The 13,070-nt window shown below is 42.7% G+C and overlaps 1 protein-coding gene across 1 annotated transcript; it reads right to left on the reverse strand.

Annotated features, from left to right (window-relative positions):
- Positions 1-345: 345 nt before the first annotated feature.
- Positions 346-10,306, reverse strand: LOC122461772 (carcinoembryonic antigen-related cell adhesion molecule 3-like). The gene is made up of 5 exons (XM_043522869.1): positions 9,817-10,306; positions 6,105-6,159; positions 2,857-3,187; positions 1,537-1,806; positions 346-784 (listed from the first exon to the last, which is right to left on the reverse strand). Exons 3-5 carry the CDS (start codon positions 3,089-3,091, stop codon positions 768-770), a joined length of 522 nt encoding a protein of 173 aa, XP_043378804.1. The 5' UTR covers positions 3,092-3,187; positions 6,105-6,159; positions 9,817-10,306; the 3' UTR covers positions 346-767.
- Between the last annotated feature and the right edge of the window lie 2,764 nt (positions 10,307-13,070).

Here is a 13,070-nt window from a genome sequence, read left to right on the forward strand (position 1 = left end):
GTATTAGCTGAACTGCCACTTCTACTATACACAACCTTTCGGGAAGGGGCTGCCTCTTAATGTGTTTTTATACGCAATGGATCCTGCAGTACTATTACTGCAACTAAATAATATAATTAAAATAGCTGGTTGAGAAATTATTATTTTTCCCACAAAAAAGTTTCAGTGAAAACAAATGATTTGCTTCAAAAATGTTTGGAAATTCTTCGGATTTTCATGGAAAAAAATCAAAATACAGCAAACTTTAGAATTGAAAGAATTTTGATTTTCTGCTGTAAACAGTTTTTCATTTTTTGGAGGTTTATTTATTTTTTTAAGAAAAGCATAATTTTTTAAAAACTTTTTTTTGTTGTTGAAAAAGGAATTTTCTAAAATTTAAATGACATATTTTCAAAGAATAATAAATAATAATAATGATGTTGATGCACAGAATAAGCCACAGACTTGACTTTGCTTTCACTGGACATACTGTCTGAAATCCACAGGCAAAGAGATCGCATACTTACTAATTCTCAGCTTCTCTGGTTGACAAAACGGGACAATTAAGCCCCATCTTGAGACAGCAGCAAACACCAGTGCAACCACAAAAATTCTCAGACTATCTTGCAATGCAGGTGAGATACCCAGAGAATGAATCCAAAGGTAATGGGAAAGCTGAAGAAACTAAAAAAAAAAAGATCTCACCACCTCTTGACTGTCAAGTTAGGGCAGCCCGGCAGGACTCGGAGATGCTGGAGCTTTGGGTTTTCTTTTTGATTAAGTCCTATTTATTCCCAGCTCTTTACTGAAAGAATAAAATTCATAGTCATCAGATTTCAGAGTAACAGCCGTGTTAGTCTGTATTCGCAAAAAGAACAGGAGTACTTGTGGCACCTTAGAGACTAACCAATTTATTTGAGCATAATGAAGTGAGCTGTAGCTCATGAAAGCTTATGCTCAAATAAATTGGTTAGTCTCTAAGGTGCCACAAGTACTCCTGTTCTTATAGTCATGAGAGATGACAGGCTCTGTTCGTAATGTGACCACCCATTTAGTCTGGCTGTGGACACCTCTTGTCCAAAGGCACATTCTGATTAGTCAGCTGGGCCTTGCTGGTGATGACCCAGCTATGCATCAGCACCTAATCATGGACCCCTGGGATTTCATCATTGGGGCACAAATAAAAAATGATATGCACATTATATTTAATTGAGAAGGGGTGGAACATTGACGATGCAGAGACAGAGAGGCAGGCAGTAGGGGAGTCAGGGTGAAGAGCATGAGAGTTTTAAGCTGTCCTAAGGAATTTGAATGCCCTTTCAGCAGCAGCTTGTGGCCCTATCAGCCCCTTTGAATTCGCTCCCTTGCCAGTGGCAAAGGAATGGATTAATAGTCCACATTTTGTTTTTTGGAAAAGAAAGTGAATTTAAACTGGCAGCTTGGCCACAAAGAGCCACTGAAAGACTTGCCAGACTTCTGCGGACAGGACGGGGGAGAAGAATCCAAATCAGCCAGGGAGCTTTTGACAAGGAGAGCTGGGTTAACAAAAGCAGTTACCTGCGATGGTCAAATTCACTGAGGATTCCTGCCAGCTGATCTCATTGCTGACATTGCAGGAATAGGAGCCACAGTCTGATTTCTGCCCTTCTGGTGTGTTCAAAATCCTGAGATTTTTGGAGAGGCAGAAATCTCTCTCCTGTGGAAGGGGTTTCCCATCCTTCTTCCAAACAATAGTGTCCACTCTGCCCTCTGACACGTCACAGAATAACTCAATAGTTGACTGTACCAGAAGAGAATTGCTCCATATCCGAGGCCGGGACACAGGCTCTGGGAAATGTATAGAATACACAACGCTTCTGTAGTATTTATCTCACAGCACTTTTAAATGTTCGATTTAGGGAGGTTTAGGGTCACACTCACAATGTGAGTGATAATCTTGAGTTTCTAATGATATTGCTACATTTGCCCTTGCTTACGTATTCGAATAGTCCTGTAAGAAGCCCCAACAATACAGAATTTCAGCACATATTATGGTAGCAGTAGCGGTCAATTGCTGTTTTTGTATTACTTGGGTTACATTGTCAGAGCATCTAGCAGGACATTTATACCATATTCAGAAAATGAAAATAAGAAGATATGTGTACAAATATTTTTAGATTTCTAGGTAATTAAATAATAAATTACTTATCTTACAGATCATTAAAAGCTGTGATGTGATATATATAGTACAAAACAATTATATAAAGACACACAGCTACTAAGTTTACAAGCTAAGACAAACTAAGGGAGAGCAACGGTTCGGGCCAGTGCAAATGGTTAGAGACATATTCTTTTAACTCTCTCCATCAGAGCTGGAGTCTCTGCTTAGAAAACAGGCCACTAACCAATACGGGGATTTAACTCCCATCATTGTCGGTGGCATTTTTGCAACTGACTCCCTGTGCACTGTAGTATGTCTCAAATATTTTCCTATACAAGAGATGGCAAAGCTGTTCTCCATGTGGCCAGCAAGGGGCACTCTGAAACCAGAGCACAGTGGCTTCCGCAGTCCCGGAGCTGAATGAACACAGCACCCCACTGACACCTTGTTGACCCTGTTCTGGGACTCAGAGATACTTTCCCTCCTCAGACACCCCGCGATGTAGCTCAGAGCAGTATCATACACAACTTCCACCATTTTCAGGCCATAGCTAAGTCTGCCAGTGAGCGTCTCAGTGCAGAGTTAGCCCCTGCCTGTCTCTTTTGTGTCTGGCTGAAATCATTACGGCTTTTCCCACTGCTCTGAACTCTGATCCCTCCATCGGTAGCCTCTTTGATAATGTACTCATGAGCACACGTACGAGGACTAAAACCATCTCCTCTGTGTCGCTCACGTACTGAGAACTTCCAGCAGGGTTCTCCTTGCTTCACTTTCTACTATATTGATCACTGCTCCATAGATCCCATTGTCTGTCTCTTGCACATTTTCCAGCAAGAGGGATCCATTGGCTGGATAGAAAATGACTCTGCCTCCAGAGGGTGCATGGGCAGTTGGATCTGGTGAACCTTCGTGGTACTGCACAATGAAGTGGGACGCGGTGCCATTTAGATATTCCCAGTGCAGGAACTTCATCGCCTTTAGGCAGGAACACTGAGGATCCCACAGCTGCAGCTTTTCTCTCTAGGGTTCCCTCTGCTTCAGCTGCCCCTTGGAAAATCAGCAACAGCGCTGGGCAGAAAGGGAAGAGAAGCCAGAGATGAAAAAGCCTGCAAATTTTATGTACGAGAGGGCTGTTTAAAGACCCCCAGGGAATACAACGATCATGCCAGGGGGACGTGCTGCACCACTGGACGTACAAGTTGCTAGCTGAGAGCATTTATAAATGGTTCATAACCCCTAACATATTCCCAGCTGTCACCCATACTCCCCTCTTGGGAGAGTGTGCAAAAATGGAATGCCCTCCATGGGAGCTGTGGGCACTCGGCACCTCCGCAAACCAAGAAATTTTCATGCATGTGCTTGTCGGGGGGAAGTCCCCCAAGAGTCTTTTCCAGTCTCAGTTACTGACCACCATACCACCAGGTGTATTTCACCACCAGCATGCTTTATTACATCCCTTCCACAGGCCGCAATCTGCAGCGTTGTATACATACTAGTTACAGGCCTGTGTCCCCGGGCTTGCTTTGGGAAAAGGGCACAGCATTACTATTGACACCAGCCAGCCCTGCCTTCCTTCAGGCTCCCTCCTATCCTCCCCAGCACTGCAGTCTGGTTTGCTAATACAGTCCTGCTAATACAGTCCTTCCACCCTATCAGCCCTCAGCTATATCTCTACTCAGTTAATTGGCCCCCTTGGCCAACTGCCTGCCTTCCAGTCAGGTCCCCGTTAATGTATACCGGTGGGGATTTGAGTGACAGGCAGCCGAGTCAGCTCCTAGCTCAGCACACCCCGTTACAGTGACTAAAGACAGGGGTAGCCTTACGCCTAGCCTTACGCGCTGAAATTTGAAAATGATGGTGTAAGTGACTTGGCCAATGCCACACAGTGACTGACAGGCACTTGATCAATGCTTAGGATGGTTTCCCTGGGTATTTATGAGTCTCTTTCCTTTTTTAAACATTTTTAACCCATTCCCACACCTAGAGGAGGCTTATTTTCAACCTGAGCCTGTTTTCCCAGCTCATTCCAACAGCTGGGCATATGTTTGTGCTGGACCCTTCTTTTTGTTCATTCCCTGGTGAGCGGAATGGGTGCCTGTTGTTCCCTGTGCCCCCAGGCCTTTCACGGCATGGCCTGTAGCACGTTTAGGGTTAGACTTGGTTGGGAAAATGATCCAAAAATCATGAAAAATTCTGATTTTTTAAAAAGATGTTTGGATCCAGTGACGACAGTGGGCTGGGAAAACATGCTGCTGCTGCTGTTGCCTTAATCCTGCTGTAGCCGAGGTCCTGGGGTCTTCAAAAGAGTGAGCGGAGGGTGGGGGGTGGGGGTGGTGCGGGGGTGGGGATTCAGATTTGCATGATTTCCCAGCAAGGGTGGAAGACATGCCAAAGCCTTGAAGTGGAACATTTTTCTTACTCTGCTTTAAGAGCTAACGTTGTTTGCTGTGACAGTTCATGGTGTGGCATTTTTTAGGATGCTGAGTAGGGATGATCACTAAGGAGCGGGAAAGGAGAACTTTAGATATTTAACATATAAAGCCAGAGACTCAGCTGGTGTAAATGCGTGAAACCTCGTTGACTTCAATAGAGCTGTGTCCGTGTACACCAGCAGAAGGTCTGGCTTGCTAGGAATTTTCAAGCAGGGCAGAAGGGGATCATTAGTAGAACTCCCTGTGGCTGTGGAGACAATGGCTAAAATCAAATCCCTTGGCACAGATGATATCATGCTTTCATCCCAAATACACATGGTCCAAAAACAGCAGTTGTTTTGTATCCAGATGGTATGTAGTCTACCCAAATTAAACATTTATATCGTGGGACACTGATGGCCAGATCCTCAGCTGGTGTTAATTGATTCATTACTTTACTGCATCCAGGTTGAATTTAAGATGGGATTGTGCTGCCCAATCCCCCAGAGCACTTAAATCCATCTGATTTCATGCACAGTCCTTCTATTCTGAAGGGCATCGGTTCATGATCATTCTATTTCCTGGCACCTGATTAGCTTTTAAACCAAAACAAGGCTTTGCCCCTTACTCCTTGGTTACTTAATTTCCTTAACAGCCTTGCATAGTAGGTGGGAACATATAACAAGTGTTTTGAAATTCCAAGTAAATTATTTCCATTGGGTTATTTTTAGTAATTTTAGTAATTTTTAAAAATACCTAACGGGTTCTTCATATATGCCTGGATCTCCCGGTGGTAGCAACGAGAGATTTGTGCATAGGAAGAGAGCAAAATATCTGAGTTGAGAGCCATCCTTTGGCTTGAAGAGAAATATTGATTATTATAGTCTCAGTAATTTATTATTAATTATTAATTATTATTATTGTAGTACATGAACATAATGAACATTAGTATTCCATTTAACACAAGATAAGACAAACTGGTTAATTATGTGTAGCTTTTATGGCGGTAATATCCAAGGTCCATCATATAGACTCCCATACACAGCACACTAGCTGTGTGGCATTTTAAACAGGTTCTTTCAGCAACAAGCATAACACTGATATCGAAACACGTCTCTGCTGTTTTAGGTGCTGATCCTGCAAAGACTTATGCTTGGGTTTAAGTTTAGGCATGTGAAGAGTCCCACTGAATTCAATTCACATGCATATAAATTGAACACTTCTGTAAGACTTTGCAGGATTGGGGTATAGTTTTGTACAGACCAACTCTCCTTGTGCTTCCAGCTCATTCTATCCTTGAACAGAGCAGCAGAAGTTCTTACCTATTTCTTCTTGCCTTGTCCCAGCAAATAAATTCACTGGCCCAGTAACTAGGAGCCTGATCCCTTCAATAGCCTTTTAAAATAAGCACACATATAAAATAAAATTGAGGGCCACATCCTCAACTGGTGCAAACTGGCATAGCTCCAATGATGTCAAAGGGATTCTACTAATTTACCCCAGCTGAGGGTCTGGCGCAGTGTTGAGCCCATTGGAGCTGCACCTGAGGACGACCCAGCGCAGAGACACTTTACCTGCAAAGAATGTGCAGCTTTTCCTGAGTAACTCTGGGAAGAGGCAGATCAGCATCTGTTGAGGGGAAAAAACAGTTTAAACTGCATTGGCTTTAAAGTAATAACCCATGCAAAGGCCAAAAGAAATTTTAAGGCAACCACAGGGAATGGGAGCAAACAATAGGACTATAATTTATACACAGAGTGAGATTTCCAGAGTCACATAAAAGGTTTAGATGGCCAGTTCCCCTTAATTTGTGTGTCTTTGAAAATCTCAGCCTAAATATAACCCCAGACCCCAACTGATCTATCCTATTTCCACACCTCTCCCTCAAGTCATAACTCACTGTTTTCCTCCTGTCTTCTCCTCTCCTCTCTTCCGTCTTTCTCTTCAGCTTGCAGTGGAGCACTAGCCCTGCAGACTTGTGGCTCGCTCTCTGATTTCCAGTGCCCAGCCTTAGCATTGTGTGTTTCTCTGCACTGACTCAAACAACAGTGCTGCCAGGAAGCAGGGAGGGGAAGCAAGGGGCTCCAGACTCAGTGCAGAAGTAAAGGGCCTGCTAGCTATCTGGATCCTGGGAATGGGGTGGGAGCAGAGCTGCATGATCATGGGTGAAGAATGTGTAGGGGGGCAAATCCCACTTCCCCCAAAGAATAATTTGGGAAAACCCTGAATCTTAGTGGAGATTTCCTCCCTCCAGGCTGATTTTCACAGGTATCTCAGGGGGAGCGGCCTGTGAATTTTATTGGCTAAATCTCTACAGAACCAATTTTATCAATGAAGTCTCTCACACTGATAGCACAGAAGAGTTAGGGTGTCTAGTCAGGTAGCTGATAGTAGGGTATACACAGGGGAACTGGATGAACCTTTCCTTGATTCAGTTCTACAGTCTCATGTCAATGCCCAAGCAGAGGAATGTGATGCAGACCAGATTATTCAATTTGGTCAAAGATCAACCTGAAGATACACAAATAAGGAACTTTTTATTGAATGAGGTTATGTGACTGGGTATAGCGATAGCAGGAGACGGGACTCAATGACCCAGGAGGTCCCTTCCAGTCCTATGTTTATGAGAAGAGCTCTCCAACTGGAGTAGAGGTAGATTTGCCTAATCCCATCACGTTTGTGGAAGGTACTGTAGAAATACCTTTCTGATTGCACAGAACAGACAGAACTCAAAGCTAACCTGCCAACCAGACTAGACCCTTGACTTCTCTTCCATGCTAGACACCAAAGACTCCCAAGTGATACTTGTTCTCCGCAGGTACCTTTCTTTACTACTTGACTGTGCAGACTGACATAGGCAAGATATGATTGCGAGTCACAGATGTGCTCACACTGCTAGGACATGGGGCAGAATTTAGCTCACATGTAGCCTACTTCAGCATTTTTTTTTTCCTAAAGGAAGGGAAAGAAGCAGTGGAGAGGAGGAATGGGTTTGCCTGAATCATCCACGCCTCTGCAGAACAGAACACGAGGGGTTAAAATGAGATAAAATAGTATTGAAGGTTAGAGCCCTGCAGAAGAGCTCTGAGAGAAACGTCCCTCCATGAGTGTGAGCTTGGTCTACACTAGAAATTGTATCACTTTAACTATATTGATATAGTTAGAGCAATACACTTCCCCTAGTGTGGATGCAGTTATGTTTGAATAAAGGTGGGGAGTTGCTATATGGGGAATATGCCACATGGGGGATTGCTACACTGGCATGAGACTTAGCCCATGCTGTACTACTGAGTTTTACTGGCATAGCTATGTCATCTAGCAGTGGGGGAAAAATCACACCCCTTTGCCAACATAGCTATGCTGGCAAAATCCCCAGTGGGCACAACCATGGTGACAGAAGAGTGCTTCTGTCAGCTTAGCTAATGTCATTTGGCGAGGTGATTGAGCTCTGCTGGCAAAAAAACTCCTTCAGCCATTTTACACTGCTTCTCCAGTAGGGGGCTTGGCTAGCATAGTGATACTGGTATAGCTGTGCCAGCAGAACGTTTGTAGTGTAGACAAGCCCTCAGTCACCTTCACACCAGTAAGACTGCACCCAGCACTAAGGGATTGTACTGCTTTAACAGTTTCAGTAAAAACGTCATACCCCTAACTGACACAGTTTACCAATAAAACTTTCACATGTAGACTAGGCCATGTCTACACTAGGAATACTTTGCAGTATAGTTATATCTATATACTATGCCAGCAAAGGGCTCCTAGAGTACACACAGCTTATGCTGGCAAAACTGCACTTTTACTTATATAGTTTATTCCTCCCATCCTTGAGCAAAACAATCAGAATGGGTAAAAGTGCAGCTTGCTGTTATAACTGCATCTACATTACGGGTTCTGCTGGCACAGCTGCATCGGTCAGGGGATCACACCTGCTCACATTCCCTAAATAGCTGTCATAGTGGAAGTCTGTGTTGTAGCCAGAGCTTTAGATTAACTCACATTCTCACTTTCCCACTGTTCTGTCTCTGGTCCCTTAGACTTGAAATGCTTTTTCTTTCACCGGTCTTCATTTTTTTTACAATACAAAATAAATTCTGGTTCTCTGCTCCTGTGTGTTTTGCTCTGGATACTTATTAGTTATGGATGTATGTGCTAGTATCCGAACAAGGTATCTGAAACAATTGTTCAAATGTGTTCCAGGGGAATTTTACCTTGTTTTGGGACAATTAAAAATTAAAGCCCATTGCAGTGAGTACAGTCTAAATTTTAAGACTCAGCAGCCAAGAAGCTGTCTGATGCCACCAAACAGGAAAGAAACACAGCAAAAGGTAGCTCTGCAAGCTCCGATGATTATCCCATGGCTGATTCACAATTTTCAAAAGTAGCTAGTCTCTGTACATATCTCTCAGCCACTTTCCTGGCCTAACTGCAGGTGCAGTACATGGGTTTATACAAGACAGGAAAAACTAATGTGGGATTCCAACTTTTGTCTTTCATAAAAAAAACATTACAGAGCAAACTCCCTGTTCTGCAGGTGGATATTATATTTTTTTTCTGAAAAGGATTCATTTACATATTGCCAGAAATTCCTCTGAAAAGAATTTGCCATGTGTTTAGCAAGGATCCATGCACTCATCGTAAGAGGAGTGGTTTCCATACACAACTCCTGGTTTCATTGCTCAGCTGGATCATTTCCATTCATTGTGTCCATTTGGTTCCTTCTTCTGATTTTAAATGGGAAAGTTTCAAGGGATGCTGTCAGCTTGAATTTTTGAGTGACTAATTTGTAAAGTGTTTTATAATCTACTGATGACAAGAGCTATACAAGGGCTAAGTATTATTATTATTAATTATTATAATTATTAATAATAACAATAATAATATATATTTATTTTAAAACTCACCTGCTAAGCAGCCTACTACAGTTCAGTACAACTGCATCTGTATTCCTCCTCAGTGGTCCACCAAGGACTGCCACTCTGGGCTCCCGGCTCCTGAGCTGTCACCTTTCTTGGGCATAGACCCATGTCTATCTACCTCCTGGCCTGTTTTTTTCCAGGGTGTACAGTTCTCTGCCTACACTGTAATATCCCCAGCAAGCCAGACTGCCCAAACCTCAGTGTCTGCACTTAGCTTTCTTTCTGAGAGCTCTGAACAGTGGGACTGCCAGCAGTTAAAAGTTACCACACAGCTCTTTATAGGCAAGTACATTTATTCTTAAGGTGAAAGCATTACATAGAAAACACATTTAAAACAATAAAAGTTCCTATACGCACACTAGAAACTTACCAGAGGTCACCATTCAGTCTTCTGTAGGCTACAGGGGCCTCAGTAGGCTACAGTCCTTCCAACACTTCTCTGGAAGGTGTGGAGCTCCCCTTGGACAGAAGGTCCTATCCATTTGCTGTATGAGAAAAGCAGCCCTGAGTCAATTTAAACTCAGGGTATTTAATCAAGAAATGTTTCTTTGTCTGTTGGTCTCTGGAGAATCCAGTTTGAACCAATATTTTTGAGCCTCTCCAGATGGGGTACTTGTCTGGAGGTGCTACAAGCTGAGTGAATTTTCCTAGTCACCCCCCACTGTTCTTCGTTCCTGGAGGAACTGTGGTCACCTTCCCCAATGGCATTACATACAGTCCCTGGCCACCAATGATACACAAACATCATAAAGTAAGATCACTCCCACAGATATTGCAAGGCATTATCATATTTAGGGCCCTAGCAAATTCATGGTCCATTTCGGTCAATTTCACAGTCATAGGATTTTAAAAATAGTAAATTTAATGATTTCAGATATTTAAATCTGAAATCTCATGGTGTGGTAACTGTAGGGGTCCTGACCCAAAAGGAGGTTGGGGGGGGGGAGGGTTGCAAGGTTATTTTGCTGGGGTCATGGTATTGCCACCCCTACTTCTGTGCTGCTGCTGGTGGCGGCGCTGCCTTCAGAGCTGGGTGCCCACCCAACTCTGAAGGCAGCACAGAAGTAAGGGTGGCAATACCATGACCCTGCTACAATAACCTTGTGATTGCCCTCCCGTGACCCTTTTATGGGTCATGACCCCCAGTTTGAGAAAGGCTGGTCTCCCCTGTGAAATCAGTATAGTATAGGATAAAAGTACACAAAGGATCAGATTTCATGGCTGAGACCAGATTTCATGGTCCATGAAGCATTTTTTACAGCCATGAATTTGGTAGGGACTTAGTCATATCTGTCACACACCCTTTAAATAGTATGTCCTGAAATTCTCTTCAAAACTGTTTAAAGGGTTTTGCTGCTCTGCTTTTTAACTGTCTTTGGGGTGGCGGAAAGCTGCATGCTAAGCTAGGGTCCCCTCCCTTTCCTTCCCCTCTGCATGCCTGTTTGCTGCTTGCCTCCTCTACAGTTTCAGTTTTGCTGAAGTTGTTGCTGGTAAAGATTTTTCTTTTGGAGCCTGAGGAAGAACGCACATGTAAGCTACCCCAGAGCAGTACATGTCATCATGCTAGCGCATGAGACAGGAAGTACAGTCAAAAAAAAGTACAGTACACCGTCAAAAAACACCAGTGAAACCGACAACAGAAAAGACTGCAAACACACAAACTGAAAAATGAGAAGTGATAAAAAATATTTTCCAGTCTTTTTCATTGACAACTGTCTTAGCTGTTGTTTGTAACAACTGTAGGTAGAAATTATTCAGATGACCACATGCCTTTCAAGTTGTGAATGTCCATTTAACTTTTGGAGGCCCAGATTCAGGAAATAGTCCCTCCCCATCCCAGTAGGGGACATAAGAACATTAGAACATAAGAACGGCCATAGTGGGTGTGACGTTATCTGATTAAAATATGACCATATAGATCATTGTTGCAACCACTGTTATATATTTGCAACAAATCTTGTACAAAATGTAGCATGTAAGATGTCTATGAAAAGGTTATGATTTGCTGGTTATGATTATGCTATCTGTATGCATGTATCATTTTTGTATTTGAAGTTATGAGTATTGGCGCTATACATACCTGAATTTCAAATGTTTGCTCCTGGGGTAACTAACAAGGTAGTTAGCCAGCACATCTTGGAGGGACTATTCAAATTAAGTGGCTCATCAAGAAACACTTAACAGACAATGGACCATGAGAAACGCCCATCTACACTGAATGGACTGCAGATGTGCTGTCTGAGGTATAGGTAATGGCTTCTACTGTGTACAAATCTTCATTCATGGACATGTGACTTGCCCATGTGACTCCAAGCACTATCTTGTCACCTGTAATTTTCCACTAGCTGTGCTGAGGGCTTTGTTTGAAACAAAGGGTTCCCTCCACATGGCAGAAGATATAAAAGGCCCTGGAAACCCCTCCATTTGGCCTCTATCTTGCTCCAGCCTCTGTTCTGCTCAAGCCTCTGGAATATGAATTTATACTAATGGGAGCTGACTCTCACCTTTCTTTCTTTCTTTCTTTCTTTCTTTCTTTCTTTCTTTCTTTCTTTCTATGAATAAACCTTTAGTTTTTAGAAACTAAAGAATTGGCATCAGCGTGATTTTTTGGTAAGATCTGAATTATATATTGACCTGGGTGTGTGGCTGGTCCTTTGGTATCACAAAAACCTTTTATTTGAAGAGATTGGTTTTAAAGAACCATGCATTTCTAAATCCAGTGTTTTTGGTGGTGACACAAGGACTGCATTACCTAAGGAAACTGCTTTTATGACTTCTTGTTAGCCAGTGTGGTGACATAGAAGTTTACTTTTGTTGCTGGTTTGGTATATCTTATGGAAGAATAACCACCAATTTTGGGTTGTGTTTGCCCTATTTCTCAGCTGTTTGTCCTGAATTTGGTATCCTCAGTTGTGACCCACTGAGGCACGGTTACACTGGGTCAGACCAATGGTCCATCTAGTGCAGAATCCTGTCATTTGACAGTGGTCAATGCCAGATGCTTCAGAGGGAAAGAACAGAACAGGGAAATTATCAAGTGATCCATCCCTGTTGTCCACTCCCAGCTTCTGGCAAATATAGGCTAATGGCACTCAGAGCATGGTGTTGCATTGCTGACCATCTTGACTAATAGCTATTAATGGACCTATCTAGTTCTTTTTTGAATCTGGTTATTGTTTTGGTCTTTATAACATCCCCTAGCAGGAAAGAACTTCCTTTTGTTTGTTTTAAACCTGCCGCTCATTGATTTAATTGGGTCACCCCTGGTTTTTGTGGTATGTGATGGAGTTAATAACTCTTTTGTATTCACTGTCTCCTCACCAGTCAAGATTTTATAGATCTCTATCATATCCCCTCTTAGTCATCTCTTTTCCAGGCTGAAAAGACGCAGTCTTTTTAATCTTTCCTCATACGGCAGCTGTTCCATACCCTGGTCATTTTTGTTGCCCTTCTCTGTACATTTTCCAATTCTAATAAATCTTTTCTGAGATGGAGCAACCAGAACTGCACGCAGTATTCAAGGTGTGGGCGTACCATAGATTTTTATACAGGCATTATGATATTTTATGTTTTATTATCTATTCCTTTCCTAATGGTCCCTAACAGTCTTTTAGTTTTTTTGAC

Source organism: Chelonia mydas, chromosome 9, assembly GCF_015237465.2.
Source record: "Chelonia mydas isolate rCheMyd1 chromosome 9, rCheMyd1.pri.v2, whole genome shotgun sequence".
Classification (NCBI taxonomy): Eukaryota; Metazoa; Chordata; order Testudines; family Cheloniidae; genus Chelonia; species Chelonia mydas.